At 51.0% G+C, this 16,975-nt stretch overlaps 1 protein-coding gene across 1 annotated transcript; it reads left to right on the top strand.

Moving 5' to 3' along the window:
• The first annotated feature begins 22 nt into the window (after positions 1-22).
• Positions 23-15,730, top strand: LOC115640888 (C-type lectin domain family 2 member D-like). Its single transcript, XM_030543971.1, has 6 exons — positions 23-245; positions 8,492-8,701; positions 10,583-10,693; positions 12,890-13,101; positions 14,554-14,657; positions 15,473-15,730. The coding sequence occupies exons 2-6, from the start codon at positions 8,668-8,670 to the stop codon at positions 15,609-15,611; spliced, it is 600 nt and encodes a 199-aa protein (XP_030399831.1). The 5' UTR covers positions 23-245; positions 8,492-8,667; the 3' UTR covers positions 15,612-15,730.
• Positions 15,731-16,975: the final 1,245 nt, after the last annotated feature.

The raw sequence follows: 16,975 nt of genomic DNA, 5'->3' as shown, positions 1-16,975 counted from the left end.
TGTGCAATACAGAGGGATGCTGGGGGCGGGGGAATGGGAGATGCACGGAGGTTTGTTGTGTGGCCCTTGGTCGGTCTGGAGGGGAGGGAGTTAATTGGAGTCTTGCTTTGTTGTTTATATCGCAGCAGGATACAGCGATTGGCTTTTTTTAGTTTTTCTTTCTGCGGTTCCTGGCTCAGCTGACCTGCAGATGGTGGTTTGTTTGCATCGCTGCTCCTGCAAAGGCTCCTTTCCCACCGCAGCCGGTGAGTTTGCTGCGGGTGGAGACGCCCCGTTTTGCTGGACTGCGGTGCGGGAGGTGGTTGCGTCTCTTCCGCGGAGTTCAGGAGCTGAGGCTGCTTGCTGCGGGGACAAGGGCGGCTGCAGGGCGGGGGTGTCTGCAGCCCTGACTGTTGTGTTTTGCAGGTAGGAATTTGGGGCACTCAACATGCTCAGGAACATCTGCGGAAGCCACTGCCCTTCAGCCTGCGCTTGGTAGCGGGAAGATTCTGGGGGCTGCTTTTGACAGGGGCTAAAAGGGGGCAAATCGGAGGAGGGGGGTGACCGGGGTCTGAGCAGGGGGCGGAAATTGACTGGGGAGGAGTGGGGGGGGGTCAAGCAACTGGAGGCAGAGTTAGGAGAGGGGCTGAAGAGCAAAATTAGGGATGTGGGGGGAGCTGGAGTTAAGTCCAGGGCGAGGCACTGGCACAATGAGGGCAAAGGGGGTAACAATTACCCTGGTGGGACTGAGACACCAGTGTTTGCAAAAAATAGGGTGGGAGGAGCAGAGGGATTTTTTTATTTCCCTCCCCCCGACAGCACCTCTCAGCATCCACTTCCCAGGGCTGGGTTCTTCAAGGCACAGGCATCCCAGTGCCGGGTCAGTGCAGCTCCTCTTTGATGGACGCTACTGAGCTGCTGCAGCGGGAGACTTAATACAGTGAAACAGGGCCTGCCCTGCACCTTCCCCCCCAGGGGGCTGTACATCCCCTACCCCAAATTTCCCCAGCATGAACTTGCCTACTCTGCCTAGGGATCCAGCAGACTGAGCTGTGCTGCCCAAGTGATCAATTTTGGCTGGTGTTGGGAGTTTCTGTACTAAACATTTTTATTGTATTATAATTCATTTTTACATAAGAACGACCACATTGGATCAGACCAATGGTCCATCTAGCCCAGTACTCTGTCTTCTGACAAGTGCTTCAAAGGGAATTAACAGAACAGGGCAATTATTGAGTGATCCATCCCCTGTTGTCTACTCCCAGCTTCGGGCAAGCAGAGGCTCTCAGAGCGTGGTGTTGCATCCCTGCCCATCTTGGCTAATAGCCATCAATGGACATATCCTCCATGAACTGAATTTTTTTTCCAATCTTGTTCTAGTTTTGGCCTTCACAACAGCCCCTGGCAAAAAGTTCCACAGGCTGATGGTGTGTTGTGTGAAGAAGTACTTCCATTTGTTTGTTTTAAACGTGCTGCCTATTAATGTCATTGGGTGACCCCTAGTTCTTGTATTATGTGAGGGAGCTTTTCGCTTTCTCCACACCCATCGAGATTTTATAGACCTCTATCATATCTCTCCCCCCTCCCTTACTAGTCTTTTATCCAAGCTGGAAAATCCCCCAATCTTTTTAATCTCTCCTCATATGGAAGCTGTTCCATACGCCTAATCATTTCAGTTCCCCTTCTCTGAACCTTTTCCAACTCCAGTATATCTTTTTTGAGATAGGGCGACCAGGACTGCACACAGAATTCAGGATGTGAGCATACCGTGGATTTATATAGTAAAAGTGGAGGAGCTTGGTTTGCCAGACTGATCAGCAAAGCCAATGCTGACAAACGATATGAAAAGGCTGCAAAACACCAATCCTCTGAACTGCATCAACATGCAGAAAGCCTTATAAGCCAGTCACCGTCAAAGCCAATTTTAGAAGTACTTAATGAGGCTGATAAGAATGCTGGACACACAACACAGTTTGTGTGACCAAACATGGCTGTCACATCATACTTCCTCTTTCAGCAAGAGATACCAGACACTACAAACTGGAGGCCGGTGTTAAGTGCACGGCCATTTGTTAATCCAGAAGCTGGACACTGGTTCTGGCCAAGACCAGCAAAGGCTCGTTGTCTTTCTGCAAGAAACTCAGCTGACTGGTTAGAAGCATGTGGTGAAACAGACTTTACAGTTGAAAAAGTGAAGGCCTCTCACCACATTCGGAGAATGTGCGTACGCTGCTGATGAATGCACTGATGCAAAGGAGTCAAGTAGTAAATCACTGCCTGTGTCATCTTGATATCAGTGGTAGGTCAGTAGATGAATTTCTAGATCTTCAGATTATAGAAGACACATCGGCTGCACCTCTGAAACCCATGTCTCAGAGTTAAATGTTTGTAAATTGAACCCCAAAGAGATGGCTGCTTGTGTGGTTGATGGAGCTGCAAACTTCTCTGGAAGACGTAATGGAGCACAAGCTCTGCTCAGAGAAAAGTGTAACTCTGATCTCTCCAATACATACTGCAGAGGCCATCTACTCCAACTAGTAAAAGCTGCAGAATCTTCAAAAGGCATTTAAAAAGCTATACATTTAATGTCTTCATTATACTCTTTTTCAGCAAGAGTCTGAAAGGACTAAACATCTTGGAAAACATAGATGATACATTGGGACAGAAGTTCAAAGTAGTCCAATCTGGGAAAATCCACTGTCTTTCTCATGAGGGATCCTTGGCTGTTGTCTTCAAATGACTGCAACCATTTTTATTGGCTTTGGAAAGTATCTACCGAGATGGGACAGATCTAAGTAGTGGGGCTCGTGAATTACTTTCTCTGCTAAGTTCAGAGAAGACTATTGCCATTCTCTCTCTTTGAAGTCTACTGTTGAAACCACTTGGGTCATTACACAATGCCATCCAGGTATCTGCTGCAACAGCAGTAGATCTCTGTCCCACACTGGAAGCTACACTTGAATCAATCAGAGAGAGGTCCACTGAAAACGTACTGAAAGAAGCAAAGACGTCAGTTCAGAAGTTGGCTAATTAGGGCACTTATATTAACTCCTTAAATGAAGAAGACAAGAAGTGTGTGTTAAGACAGCTGAAAAAGTGAAGTACGCTGACTTGATTCTTACAGCTCTACAAGAACACCTTTTGGGTTCCATCAGCCTCTACATACCTTTTACAGATGCCTGTCTTACAAAACACCGACAATTGAGTGGAGTGAGGCTCTACCAGCAATGGGGCTGCCATCTGATCAGGACAGAATAGAGAATTTGAACACAGAGTGGAATTTCCTACAATGAACAAACGTAGATTTGATTTCAACTTCTTCTTTATCATCACTATTGGGTCGATCCAATTTTTATGCTATGTTTCCTGCAATGAAAGAAGCAGGAATTCATCTCTTTCTGCCATCAGTCACAACAGCTACAGCTGAACGTCCTTTTTCCTCATTGATTAGAATTTTGTGTTTTGAAAGAAGTCGCCTTCTGCCTGATCATGAGCATATCATGAGGGACTGGAAGTACCGGACACGTGAGAAGCCACCAAAAATGAATGCCCTGCATTTGAGAAGTTCATTAACAGAGTTGTGCAAAATTACAACAAAAACCAAGAAGGATGTAGACATAGTGCTTCACAGTAGGCTTGTATAGCCAACTTTAATTTGTGTACTGATTGAAAAACATGAGTTAAATCTAATAAAATGGTTGTGAAACATTTTTCAGGGTTTACTATGGTGCCATACAGCCCACCTTTGCCCTAACAGTCTCATCCCTCATCGGTTCTCCCCTTGTATTTTTGAACACACACACACCCCCAATCTCAATTTCCGTGGAAAACACTGCAGTGAAATATTTGTTCTGTGTGATACTGGTTTATATCCCATTCTGTCAGCTGCAGGATTCAGCATCAATTATCCTCCCAATGTAAATAGCAGGGTAGGTTTGTTTATTCTGCTAGGCTGCTTCACTGGTTCGTTTGTTCACGGGAGAAGCCTGAACCTCTAAAGAGCTATTCACCTCCCCAAAAAAACCAAGTCAGCTTTTCAATAGAACTCTTTGCTGCCTCACTAAGGTTTGTCTGAGTTCGAGATCCTCAGTAGGAACAGTTCTAATCATCCTGCATCATGTTTTACAGAGATCATGAGCATTTTACCAGCCGCAGGCTCAGTTATGTCTCCAAAGCTTGAGCAGTGGTGGGGAGGAGGAGAAGGTGGTGCATCTTCAAGCAGTGGTGGTAGGAGTGGTGTTTGTGCAGGTGGAAGCCAGGGGAAGCCCTTGGGCCACCAGGAGAACTGGGGAGTGAGTGTTTGGGGGAGGGAAAGGACTTTTTGGCCCTCTTCTCACCTCTACCACCACTAAGGCCTCTGTGTAATGGCAGCCATATTTTGACCCTGTAATATAATAGATAGAAACTGCTCCTGCCAAGAAAAAAATCAGGTGAACATAGATGGCCCTCAGTCAGGGTAATAGGAAATCCAAAATACCTCTCTCTCCTTTCTACCCAGATAATGGAATATAGCTGCATGGAGACAAACCCATCAGGCTCATCTAGGGTGACCAGATGTCCCAATTTTATAGGGACAGTCCAGATATTTGGGGCTTTTTCTTACATAGGTGCCTATTACCCCCTCATCCCAACTTTTTCACACTTGCACTCTGGTCAGCCTAGGCTCATCTTTACCCTACAGATTTCAAGATCTCTTGCTGAACAAGCCTTTTCATCTCTAATGAGATATTACCCCAGGGGCTTGCAGGAATCTACAAAACCTTTGTCAATCAAGACAACAGGACAAGTGTGCATTGCTGCCTGGGTTTGCCTCCTGACCTGATGAACTGTAATGGTCAGAGATTGCACCAGCACAAAAGTATACTGAAGGTGAACCCTAAGGAAATTAAGAGTTTAAATTATCCTCCACATGTCCTGTGTCCCACTAATATGAATCCAGGCAAAGTCGTTTGGAAGCTGGACACTTTATGCTTCCATCCCACACCACTGTCAAGTTTTAGCAAATTAGGACAAGTCAGCACATAACAACCCCTATGTATCAGTAACTGCTAGTGGTAACAATTCACTACCTCTCCCTGCTACAGGTAGCACATTCCTACAGAGAGCAGCTGGGGGGCGGGGGAGGGGAGTGGGCCAGTGTTCCAGGCATTATATGATCCTACTACACTTGTTATGGTGGGTAAACTGCTTGTCACTGCCCGCATGATTGTTTCCCTCTAGGGATTGTCTCCACGTGGAATAACTACTCTGGAACGACTGCTTTGGATTAGCTACTCCATGTGTGAACACTTGGCCGTCACGTTCAAGAATCTACTTTCAAGGGAAGGCAAGCCCTTCCTCCCTGCACCCTGCTCCCAAGGAAGCCACTCCTGGGCTCACTTTACTGCTTTCTTCCTTGCCTCTCCTCTGTACAAGTAGCTGTGGAGAGGGTGCTCTCCCCTTGTAGTCAGGGTCAGCATGGCACTAGGGGGTGCTGTGCTGCAGGGAGCGGGGTAGGGGGTTCAGCAGGGGGTGCTCTGCCTTGGCAGTCAGTGTTGGCCCCAATGCCCTAGTGAAGCGCTAGGGGGCGCTGTGCTGCAGGGAGCGGGGTAGGGGGTTTAGCAGGGGGTGCTCTGCCTTGGCAGTCAGTGTTGGCCCCAATACCCTAGTGCAGCGCTAGGGGGCGCTGTGCTGCAGGAAGCGGGGTAGGGGGTTCAGCAGGGGGTGCTCTGCCTTGGCAGTCAGTGTTGGCCTCAATGCCCTAATGCACCGCTAGGGGGTGCTGTGCTGCAGGGAGTGGGGTAGGGGGTTCAGCAAGGAATGCTCTGCCTTGGCAGTCAGTGTTGGCCCCAATGCCCTAGTGAAGCGCTAGGGGGCGCTGTGCTGCAGGGAGCGGGGTAGGGGGTTCAGCAGGGGGTGCTCTGCCTTGGCAGTCAGTATTGGCCCCAATACCCTAGTGCAGTGCTAGGGGGCGCTGTGCTGCAGGGAGCGGGGTAGGGGGTTCAGCAGGGGGTGCTCTGCCTTGGCAGTCAGTGTTGGCCCCAATACCCTAGTGCAGTGCTAGGGGGTGCTGTGCTGCAGGGAACGGGGTAGGGGGTTCAGCAGGGGGTGCTGTGCCTTGGCAGTCAGTGTTGGCCCCAATACCCTAGTGTGGCGCTAGGGGGCGCTGTGCTGCAGGGAGTGGGGTAGGGGGTTCAGCAGGGGGTGCTCTGCCTTGGCAGTCAGTGTTGGCCCCAATACCCTAGTGAAGCGCTAGGGGGCGCTGTGCTGCAGGGAGCGGGGTAGGGGGGTTCAGCAGGGGGTGCTCTGCCTTGGCAGTCAGTGTTGGCCCCAATGCCCTAGTGCGGCACTAGGGGGCACTGTGCTGCAGGGAGCGGGGTAGGGGGTTCAGCAGGGGGTGCTCTGCCTTGGCAGTCAGTGTTGGCCCCAATGCCCTAGTGAAGCGCTAGGGGGCGCTGTGCTGCAGGGAGCGGGGTAGGGGGTTCAGCAGGGGGTGCTGTGCCTTGGCAGTCAGTGTTGGCCCCAATTCCCTAGTGCAGCGCTAGGGGGCGCTGTGCTGCAGGGAGCGGGGTAGGGGGTTCAGCAGGGGGTGCTCTGCCTTGGCAGTCAGTGTTGGCCCCAATGCCCTAGTGCAGCGCTAGGGGGCGCTGTGCTGCAGGGAGCGGGGTAGGGGGTTCAGCAGGGGGTGCTGTGCCTTGGCAGTCAGTGTTGGCCCCAATGCCCTAGTGCAGCGCTAGGGGGCGCTGTGCTGCAGGGAGCGGGGTAGGGGGTTCAGCAGGGGGTGCTCTGCCTTGGCAGTCAGTGTTGGCCCCAATGCCCTAGTGCGGCACTAGGGGGCGCTGTGCTGCAGGGAGCGGGGTAGGGGGTTCAGCAGGGGGTGCTCTGCCTTGGCAGTCAGTGTTGGCCCCAATGCCCTAGTGCAGCGCTAGGGGGCGCTGTGCTGCAGGGAGCGGGGTAGGGGGTTCAGCAGGGGGTGCTCTGCCTTGGCAGTCAGTTGGCCCCAATGCCCTAGTGCAGCACTAGGGGGCGCTGTGCTGCAGGGAGCGGGGTAGGGGGCTCAGCAGGGGGTGTTTACACCTGGGGGTGTGGAACAGGTGCCCATGGGGTGGAAGGGACTTTCCCTGCTGCGTTCTGGTGCGCACCTTTTCTTGGCCGGAACTGCCAGCAGAGCAGACTCCATCTTGGCCACAAAGATACCACAGCTACGTTAAATTGACTTTCAAAATTTATCTAGTTATGCTGAGACAAATACCTAATGTAGGTGACTGGGGGGCGGGCAGGGGGCCTCCCCCCCACACTTTTAAAAGTGGGAGGGCTATACTGACCCACTTACCAGCTGTAAGGGCGAGTGGCAGGGGGAGGGGCAGAGAGGAGCAAGTGGGGAGTGGGGTTTCGGGGAAGGGGCGGTGTGAGAATGGGGCCTTGGGGGAAGGGATGGGGCCGTATGAGATGGGGTGGTGCAAGGGTGGGGCTGTGGGGGAAAAGATTTAGTCTTGGGGTAATTGGCAGTGTGAGGGCAGGGGCTCAGGGAGAAGGGGTGGTGTGGGGGCGGAGCCTTGCACAGGGGGCAGGGCCAATGTTCAGGTGCCTGGGGCGGGGGTGGGGGGGGCATTTAAGGTGCTTCTGCTGCTCCTGGTAGAGGCCCTAAAATGGTTTGTCTCCCTTGAGTGGGTTTTGTTTGAATTCCAGATTAAACCAGTTGAAGAGCATCTACATTAGGGATTTCCACTAGTATAATTAGAAGATCAGTGTTAAAACGGATTTAGTTACGCTGCTACAACTTCTCTAATATAGACAAGCCCCTAGATTAGCAATACAGCATATTCCGCTTCTTAGGAAGCCCCCGGTTGACGACTGAGAGTTGCCATTATCTGACGCCGGCTGAGAAGCGGAAGGCAGGGTTGTGGTGCTGTAGCCAGGAATCAGTAGGACGTGATTCCCTGCCTCCAGCCCCACAAACGGTGGTGCTGGGGTCTGTGGGGTGCAGGGTTTTTTGTTTGTTTGTTTTTGTTTTTTTAAAGCTCTCAGTAATGCAAGTCTCTTGCCAATAGCCAGAGCAGTTATCTTGATAGTCAACTGGGCGGTATCAGTTCCAGGCAAAATGTTTCTATTAACTATAAGTTGTGGTGAGAGTTGTTATTATTAAGCAGCATCTACAGTAAATGGAATCTCTGGCTGCTTGTGGTTTCCTTTTCTGTGTCACCTGGCTGAAGAGGAGAGGGGTATTCCAGCTACCCTGGTTCCTTGCATGGGAACCAGCTTCCTTGAAATCCCCCTTTAGTTGCATGTGGTCAGGAGCAGTTCTCTTCTTGTGGTGGGTGAACCGTGTATAATTACTGTCTATCCATTTTAGTTTCTGAATCCCTTTGAGGTCCGGTGGCGGGGGGGAGATCCAGGATTCTGAGGCAATGTGCGGTTGTTCATTACACTGCTAATGCCTCTGGATATGCGGACAGGGCTGGGGAAGGAATTGGGTGCAGAGAAAACCAGCCAACCCTTGAAAATTGGGACTATTTCTGTCTCTTGATTTCAGTTCGGTCCAGTAGCTGCCAAAGGCAGAGGATCTGGCGCTGGGATCTCTGAAGTTGATTGCTGGCTCCAAATTGGACCCAATTGCAGCTAGAGAGGAACTGGTCAGAGCCCAGGGCCTGTACCCCAGCGTTCATCTGTCTTGGTGAGAGAAGAGAGGTGACAAAAGGTGTGGGTCCCATGGATTCGGAGCTGTCACCCAATGGAAGACAAGGTAACTGACGCTTGACTGAGCAGGAACAGCGTGAAGGCTACGTCTGTATGTAGGGTGTCCAGATGCCTGGTTTTTGACCGGAAAGTCCAGTTGAAAAGGGGACCTAACAGTGTCCAGTCCGATCTATTGACCGGACACACAAAGTCTGGTTATTGCTGGTGGAGGAAGTGCCGGGTCATTACCTGCATGAGCCCCTACTCAGCCGGGGTCACCTCCTACCTACTAGAGAGGGGAAGAGAAGTGAGCAATGGTGGGGGGGGGGAGAAGAGCAAATTGGGATGGGGCCTCAGGGCAGGGGCGGGGCTTTGGGGGAAGAGGCGGGGCTTTGAGGGAAGAGGTGGGGCAGGGTGGGCCCCTGGGGGAAAAGGAGAGTCAGGGGAGGTTCCAGCACTCCTGCTGGAGTGTCTGTTTTTCAAGTATTACAAAGTTGGCAATCCTACCGATACTGCCAGTTGGCATCAGGAGTCCCAGGTCCCAGGCTTCTACATGCAGGTCCCGCAGTTCGTACGCACAGCTGCTGTTTTCCAAGCGCAGACATGAGATGATGGTTGTGTAGCGGGAGCGCTCGCCTTTTGAGGGCTGGTGTAACCCAGGTCTGCTGGGTGTGGTGCTCTGTTGCCCTCTGATGGCACCTAGACCACCTAGAGATTAATGAGTCTGCTTCAGCCTTAGCTAAGAGGCAGGTGCCTTTTAGCTCAGGCACAGAGGCTCGTGGTCAGTGGTCCCAGGTTCAATCCCACCGGCTGACGGATTGTGTTACACTTGGCTAGTGTTCCTATGACTGACTGGATTTGTTCTTTCTGTCTCTGCTTTATGCTACGGACAAGTGAGTCAAGTTTGCCATCGCTGCACCTGTTTCACCCAGAATCCCACCCTGGGCATTGCTGAGACCAGCTGTGTGCTGGGGGGAGAGGGAGGACTGGATAGCTTGTTTATGCAAACACAAGTTTGTGTAGACCTGCAGCAAATGCACACCTGCTCCTGTGGCTTCATCCGCTGGGCCGTCTGAAATGCTTCTGTCTGGAATATTTTGACATTGGTTGAGCATTCTGTTCCGTGATTGAAGGGATTTCAAAGAAACCATTAACTGCTGCCCAAAACAGTTTTCACTGAACGGACACAGTCATTTATTCCAACAGCACAACGGCATCCTCCATCCAGGGGTCTGCACACCCCTTACAAACAGCCAGAAATTATCCTGACATTGAGGGTCCTATGGGTGTGGGAGAAGGGGAGGAAAATAATCTTTATTTTGCTGCACTTTTGGTGCCTTAGTTCCATCCAGCCAAAATAACAAACTTTAGAAATAGTCAGATAAGGAGCCTTAGGGAAGCTAAAAGGAAACGGGGCAGAAGGACAGTCTTGTGGCTAACGCCCTGGACCCACAATCATGAGCTCATGGTTATGTATTCATGCCTCTGCCTCTGACTCCCTGTGATCCAGGGCAAGCTGCCTCTCTCTCTGCCTCAGTTTCCCTAGCTGAGAAATGGTGACAACAATACTGCCTAGAGGGTGTGCAAATAACTTCCGTGGTGGCAGAGGGCCGCAGGCATTGGAGGGGAAGGGGCTGTGGAAGTGCAAAGTCAGTGACACCTAGGGATTAGCCAGAGCTTTCCTGCTGCCGTACGTAAACCTGGTTCCTTGTATTAAATGTTGAAGTACAGACCTTTGTGTGTCAGACTGCGAGGGGCTCCATACCAGGAGCACGTCCTCGTCTCTCCAGCAGCATCAATACTTTACCATCTCTTCTCCACCTGGGAAGCCAGTTGTCATGGCAATGGGCCGGCTAATGGCAAGACAATGCTGGTGGTGCTGGATCCATCTGGTGCCACCGCCGCAGGCAACCTAAGGGACCTGAATGGGGTTTTTGTTCTCTTTCAGGTGATCTGCCTAACAGCAAACTCCAGAGAGCTGTCGGGTGGAAAGCGCCGCTGACCGTCAGCGTGGTAGTCCTAGTCGTGATTGTTGCTGTTGCTCTGATACTTTTGCACGGTGAGTTGTCGGCCTTTGCTGCCTCGCGTTGAGGGGGAGGCATATGGGGGGGGGTCACATCTCCCCCCCCAAATTTCCGCCAGGGTGGGAGTTGGGCTGAGCACAGCTGAGGGGGACATGCCTGGGAAAGGCACCAGCAGCAAGCACTCCTGCCTGAGTCCCACTAGGTGGCGCCCCAGAGCAGGGAAACGGGACTGGCCTGGCAGCCCAGTTCTCTGCTGTGGGGGGGCTGAGTGGGGACTCGCATCCCTCCCTCCCTCGCCAGCCAGCAGCTGCTGTTACAGCACATCTGGCCTGGCCTGCCTGGAGCTAAGGGAGACCGTTGGGGGTAATGGGGGGGGGGAAATAGTGGGGTCTGGGGTGTGCACAGGGGAGCCCAGGGAGGCAGCGGGGCAGGATCATCTGTGGGAGAGGCAGCAGTGGGCTGGGGCAATGGGTAAAGGTCTGGGAAAGGCAGTAGGGGCCAGGGGTGATGGGGAGGGGTGTGGGTGAGGCATTGGGGCCAGGAGCATTGGGTGGGAGGCTGGGGGAGGCAGTGGGGGCTGGGGCAATTGGGGGAGACAGTGGGGGCCAGGGGTGATGAGAGGGGTGGAGAACTGGCAGAGGCAGTGGGGGCCAGGGCACCAAAATACAAGTTCGCCCAGTATGCCGTTTTCCCTAAGGCCAACCCTGGCAGGGCTGGCCTAAAGGGTGGGCAACATGGGTGACTGCCCGGGGTGCCTTGATCAAGAAGGAGTTGCTGGAGGGTGCCTGGGGCAGTCACCAGAAAGGTGACCCTAACTGTGGTGGCAAGGGGGGTGGGCTGCCATTGTGCCTCCCCCGCCACATCAGCAGTTACCAATCAAGCCAGAAATTACAGATGTGGGTTGCTTCCATCCACTGCCTGTGCTGGTCCCTTTTGTTGCCCACTCTAATATTATGACAGCACTGGCCTTTTAACAGAGATGCTGGCTTAAAACAGCTTTCAGGGCCCCCCCCACACTCTGAATTCTGGAGTACAGTTGTGGGGACCCGCATGAAAGACCCCCTACGCTTATTTCTACCAGCTTGGGTTAAAAACTTCCCCAAGGCACAAATCCTTCCTTGTCCTTGGTCGGTATATTGCTGCCACCACCAAGTGATTTACACAAAAATTCAGGGAAGGGTCACTTGGAATCCCTATCCCCCCAAAAAATATCCCCCCAAGCCCCTTCACCTCCTTTTCTGAGGAGGCCTGGAGAATAAATGACCAACCAATTGCCTTAGGCAATGTGAGCACAGACCATTTGCAAGATCAAGGTGGAAAGTAACTTTTACAGGGTAATAAAAAGATTTAAAATGCAGAGGATTCCCCCTGGGCTCAGCTTCACAATTACAAAACCAGGAATGAAACTACCTCTGTACCATAGGGAAATTCACAAGCCAAAGCAAGAGATAACCTAACACATTTCCTTGCCCTACTCAGTTTCTGTAGTTTTAGATGGATTATATTTTTCAGGAGATTTTGTACCTGCTTGGCTTCTCCCTCCATCTGGAGAGGGAACAACACACAGAACAACAAAATAAATCCCCTCTCCCCTCCCATTGGTCTTTCTGGTCAGGTGCCAACTAGGTTATTTGAACTGCTTAACCCTTTACAGGTAAAGCAATCCAGTACAGCTGCAAAGGAGGGATTTTATGGTTCTGAATGAGCTGGCATACATAAAGGTTGCTACCTTCCCCTATATTCATGACACAGCCCTTCTGGCGGAAAGCGTTTTTCCAGCTCGTGGGGACAGTCCCTCCATGGAAGGCTGAGGAGACTCATGGGATTGGATTTTAAAATGCTCAGGCCAGCTGTTCAGCACCCAGCGTGCGGAGCCCGTTTTGAAAATCCAGTGGCTTATTTTGCTGTCTAGAAGTTGAGAGCTTTGGAAATCTGGCCCTGAAAGCTTCTGAAACGTTCAGTAGCTGGGCAGAAGGGCTGTACAAAGAGGAAGGCTGGAAACAGTGTGTTAGACCACAGGACAAATCAACCTCAAGCAAACAACAAAAATGCCTTTAAACAGACAGATCTGGGGTTGCACCTGGTACGTGACCTGTCTGTGTCAGTTGATTCATTGGCGCAGAAAGGTGCTACCCACGATACACGTTGATCAGCTTTCTATAGATTTCTCTCTTGAATTTAGAGAAAGCAAAGGGACACGTCTCTTATCGCTGCTATTCTCTTAACTTCAGTGAAATCTCCACCCGAATCCAACCTGCCTCATGTCTCCACCCCAGTCCGTCTAAATGTAAGATTCCCTGCTCCCTGCTGCCTGGATGGCTGGGTCGGGTACAGAGGGAAATGCTACTATTTCTCTGAGGCCGAGGGGACCTGGGACTCCAGTCAGAGCTTCTGTTCTTCACTCAATGCCTCCCTGGCTGAGATCGACACCGAGAAAGACCTGGTAGGGAAAAACAAAAATAAAACTGGTATAGGCACCAAGCAGCATGTTGGCATGATCTTGTCCAAGGGCCTCGGGGCAGAGGATGCGGCAGGGGCCATGGGTCTGGGCGCACCCAGCCTTCCCAAATGCAGGAGTTATGCGCTGCCCATGTCCTCCTGGTCCCATAAGTTAATGAAGGGAAGATCTGTGCACAGATCTCACCCAGCAGTTCAGAGGGTGGGAAGGAACTTTGGAAACAGAACGGGTGCAGAAAGAGGGTGGGGGAGGAAAGAGACGTTAGCATTTCATTTTTAAGCAGTTGTTTCCAAAGTCCGTGGTATGGTGGCTCAGCCTTACCAGAGGAGACTCAAGGAGCTTGGCCTGTTTAACCTAACCAAATGAAGGCTGCAGGAAGATAGGATTTCTCTCTCTAAATACATCAGAGGAATAAACACCAGGGAGGAAGAGGAGTTAAGCTAAGCGTCAATATAGACACAAGATCAAATGCATATAAACTGGCCATCAACAAGTTTAGGCTTGAAATTGAATGAAGGTTTCTAACCATCAGAGTGACGTTCTGGAACAGGCTTCCAAGGGGAGCAGTGCTGGCAAAAAGCCCAAGTGGCTTCAAGAGGGATCTTGATCAGTTGATGGAGGGGATGGGATGATGGGACTGCCAACAATGGCGTGTAGCCGATCTGTGACTGCCAGTAGCAAATATCTCCAACGTTTGGAGCAGACGCTGGATGGGGAGGGCTCTGAGTTACTACAGAGAATTCTTTCCCAGTGTCTGGCTGGTGGGTCTTGCCCACACGCTCAAGGTCTAACTGGTCGCCAGAATTTTCCCCCAGGTCAGATTGGCAGAGACCCTGAGGGGGAGTTCACCTTGCTGTGCAGCACAGGGCATGGGTCACTTGCAGCTTTAAACTAGAGTAAATTGTGGATTCTCTGTAACTTAAGACTTTAAATCATGATTTGAGGACCTCAATGACTCAGCCAGAGGTTAGGGGTCTGTTACAGGAGTGGGTGAGTGCGGTTCCGTGATGTGCTGAAGGTCTAGAAGATCATGATGGTCCCATCTGGTCTTAAAATCTATGAGTCTTGCAGACAAGTGACATCTGCCCCACTCCCCCAACAGATATTTTCACCAGTCCCCCACCAGATGCCTGCCACTGTGCCCAACAGCAGTGAGTCAGCGTGTTAACTGCATGTTGCTATTAAAACAATTAGCAGCAAAATCGTTAACGTTGAGTTAGACACCATTAGGTTTCAGAGTGAACACAAGTGGAGCTGAACTGTGCAGTTCATAGCTAATGTGTGAGGCTTTCTGCAGATTCAGGGACCACCTATGGTAGGAAAGCAATTTGTTTTAGGCAGCAGGTCCCCTTGAAGCAGTGACTGAAAATAGTTTAACTGCTTCAACAGCATTACAGACTATAATGAATAATGTTTTTTGTTTGTTTGTTTTTAAAGAAGTTCATTATGCGATATAAAGGCGTCTCTGAGTTTTGGATTGGCCTGAAGCGAGAATCGGCACAGCTCTGGGGATGGGTGAATGGCGAACAGTTCAACAACCTGTGAGTCCTTTTTCTAGCTAGTCACTTTGTTGGGATCCAAATGGGAAAAGGGCTGAATTTGGGCAGATCAAAAAAATGTGTTATTCCCCAAATAACGCTGATTATTTTTCTCCTTTGTGACATTTCCCCCCTAGTCTTTGGGGTTCGTCTCCATTGCTGACCTAGCAGATCAGTGGGCTGCTGCTTCCCCTCCAACTCTCTAACTGGCAGCTTAGGTAGAAATGAGAGACCCATGGTAATTCCTGAAAAGTTCAGTGGGGATTTAAGCCCAGATTTTAAAGGTACTTAAGCGTTACTCAGCATTTCAAAGCCTAAATAACTTAAGAACATAAGGCTGTGTTTCAAAAGTGCCTTAGGCACCTAAGTAACTTAGGCCGTGCATGGCTGAGCAGAGAAGCAGTGCCTAAATACCTTTCACAATCTGGACCTTAGCCCTTCCTCCTCCTCCCTAGAGGAAAAAAGGGTAGGACTCCAGTGCCTATGCGGAGTCAATGCCAATGGCTGCTGGTGAAGAATCCTGCAGGACAATCAGTGAGGTGGCAGCTATGCTGCAGAAATAACCATGCTTGTAACCCAGCTATATTAAAAGAGTTAGGTGTCTTGCATTGCCAGTATGGACAGAAGACCATTCTTTAACCCTACTGGAGTTCAACCTTTGTCTTTTCCTTCCCACCCCTCTTGCCAGGAAGAGTTTGAGTGGAATTATTGGTGCAGGAAGGGGGCGATCCTGGGGGGTTTCACTGGATGGGCCCATCCGAGGGGGCACGTGCCTGGCCCCTGCCCGACTCTTATCACCAGGGGCGTGTCTGTCACAGGTTTACGGTAAGAGGAGAAGGTGACTGTGCGTACCTGAGCGACGGCTTTGCCACGTCGTCATGGTGCTCCACGAAGCGCTACTGGGTCTGCAGCAAACCCGATGGGATGCAAAGGGAAGACACGATGCCGGGGGACTGAAGGGCGAAGGCTGGGAAAACACCTCAAGGCCCAGCTGCCTGACACTCCAAACAAACATCGCTCAATAAGATCCTCAATAGAGCTTGACAGATTATTTTTGTTGTTGTAAATAAGCCTCTTTCTAACCTGCTCTTTATTGTGGCCCCTGTATAACCTCTTTGTCCTGGTTGTGTAACTAAGACCCAGTCTACACTTAAAACTCACTCCTGAATGCTGTAGCTAGGCCGATGTCACCCCTAGTGCAGACGCAGCTAAGTTGACCTAGCTACTGTCACTGGGATGGCAGTGTTCCTACAGTGATGGGAAACCCCCTTCCCCCACTGTAGGTTGTGTCTGCTCTGGGGTTATGCCAGCGTAGTCTGCTGCCATGTCTGCATACTGTAGACATGGATTAAAACCCCTTCCCAGCTCCCCCTGCTGTTGTCTGTCAGGGTGCGTCTACACTGCAGTGGGGGTACGTGATTAAAGCAATGAAGGTGCAGTCGTCCAGGTCTTTACCCAGGGTTCCAGCCTGTGTTGCTGTGGCATCATTGCTCCAGTACTAGCTCCATTAAAATTAGCATGCTTATGTCTACATGAATGGCCACCAAACCCTGTGATTGCAATGTGGACATACCCTTAGCTCTGCTGTGCTGGCCGAGCAGGAAGGCAGCACTGCTTTGAAGATAGATTGAGACAATCTTAAATAGCAACAGGCTAAGACAATCCACAGCAAGCAGGGATGTGAGGCAGCTGCACACAGCATCCTCCCGAAGGAAGGAAGCTGCGGCAAGAGACAAGCAGCCAGGCTGTGAGTTTTCTTCGACTGTTGCAGAACCAGGCTCTGTTTGCTCATGCTGTCTCCCAACCCTGGGCAACAAAGTTGTGAGTTAAGGCTAATGGGACAGGGATCTGAACTCACCAATAGGCCCCTTGTTGAGGCTTCTTGTGATGCCTCCTGCATAGGGTCGACTGTGTTGCGTTGTCTCCCAAAATGTGGTAGCTGCATCTTTGACGGAAAGTCTCCGTTGTGGAGCAAAGAAGATAATTAAGGAGGGCCAGAAATGAGGCGCAGGTTCCAATGGAAATCAAAATGTCTATATGTTTGAGAGTGTTATGGTCTTGCTGGGCTTATTGAGACTGTAAAGTGAAGGCCAGGCATGCGTGCATGCCAGAAGAAGTTGATGACTAGCTAGGTGTACTAGCAGAAAAGTCACAGAGGCGCTGGCATCCTGTGAAGAAGCTGTGGAGCTGCCCAGGAGAGGGGTTTACTTTGTGAGAAGGCATCGGGTTAGGTACTCTGTACTAGCAATAAAGAATTGTGGGTCGCTGTCACCGTTGCATCCCACCATATAGAATTTGCTTACAGACTCATAGGCAGAGCG

Source organism: Gopherus evgoodei, unplaced genomic scaffold (genome assembly GCF_007399415.2).
Source record: "Gopherus evgoodei ecotype Sinaloan lineage unplaced genomic scaffold, rGopEvg1_v1.p scaffold_32_arrow_ctg1, whole genome shotgun sequence".
Lineage (NCBI taxonomy): Eukaryota > Metazoa > Chordata > Testudines > Testudinidae > Gopherus > Gopherus evgoodei.
This window is presented reverse-complemented; position numbering and strand designations above follow the sequence as displayed.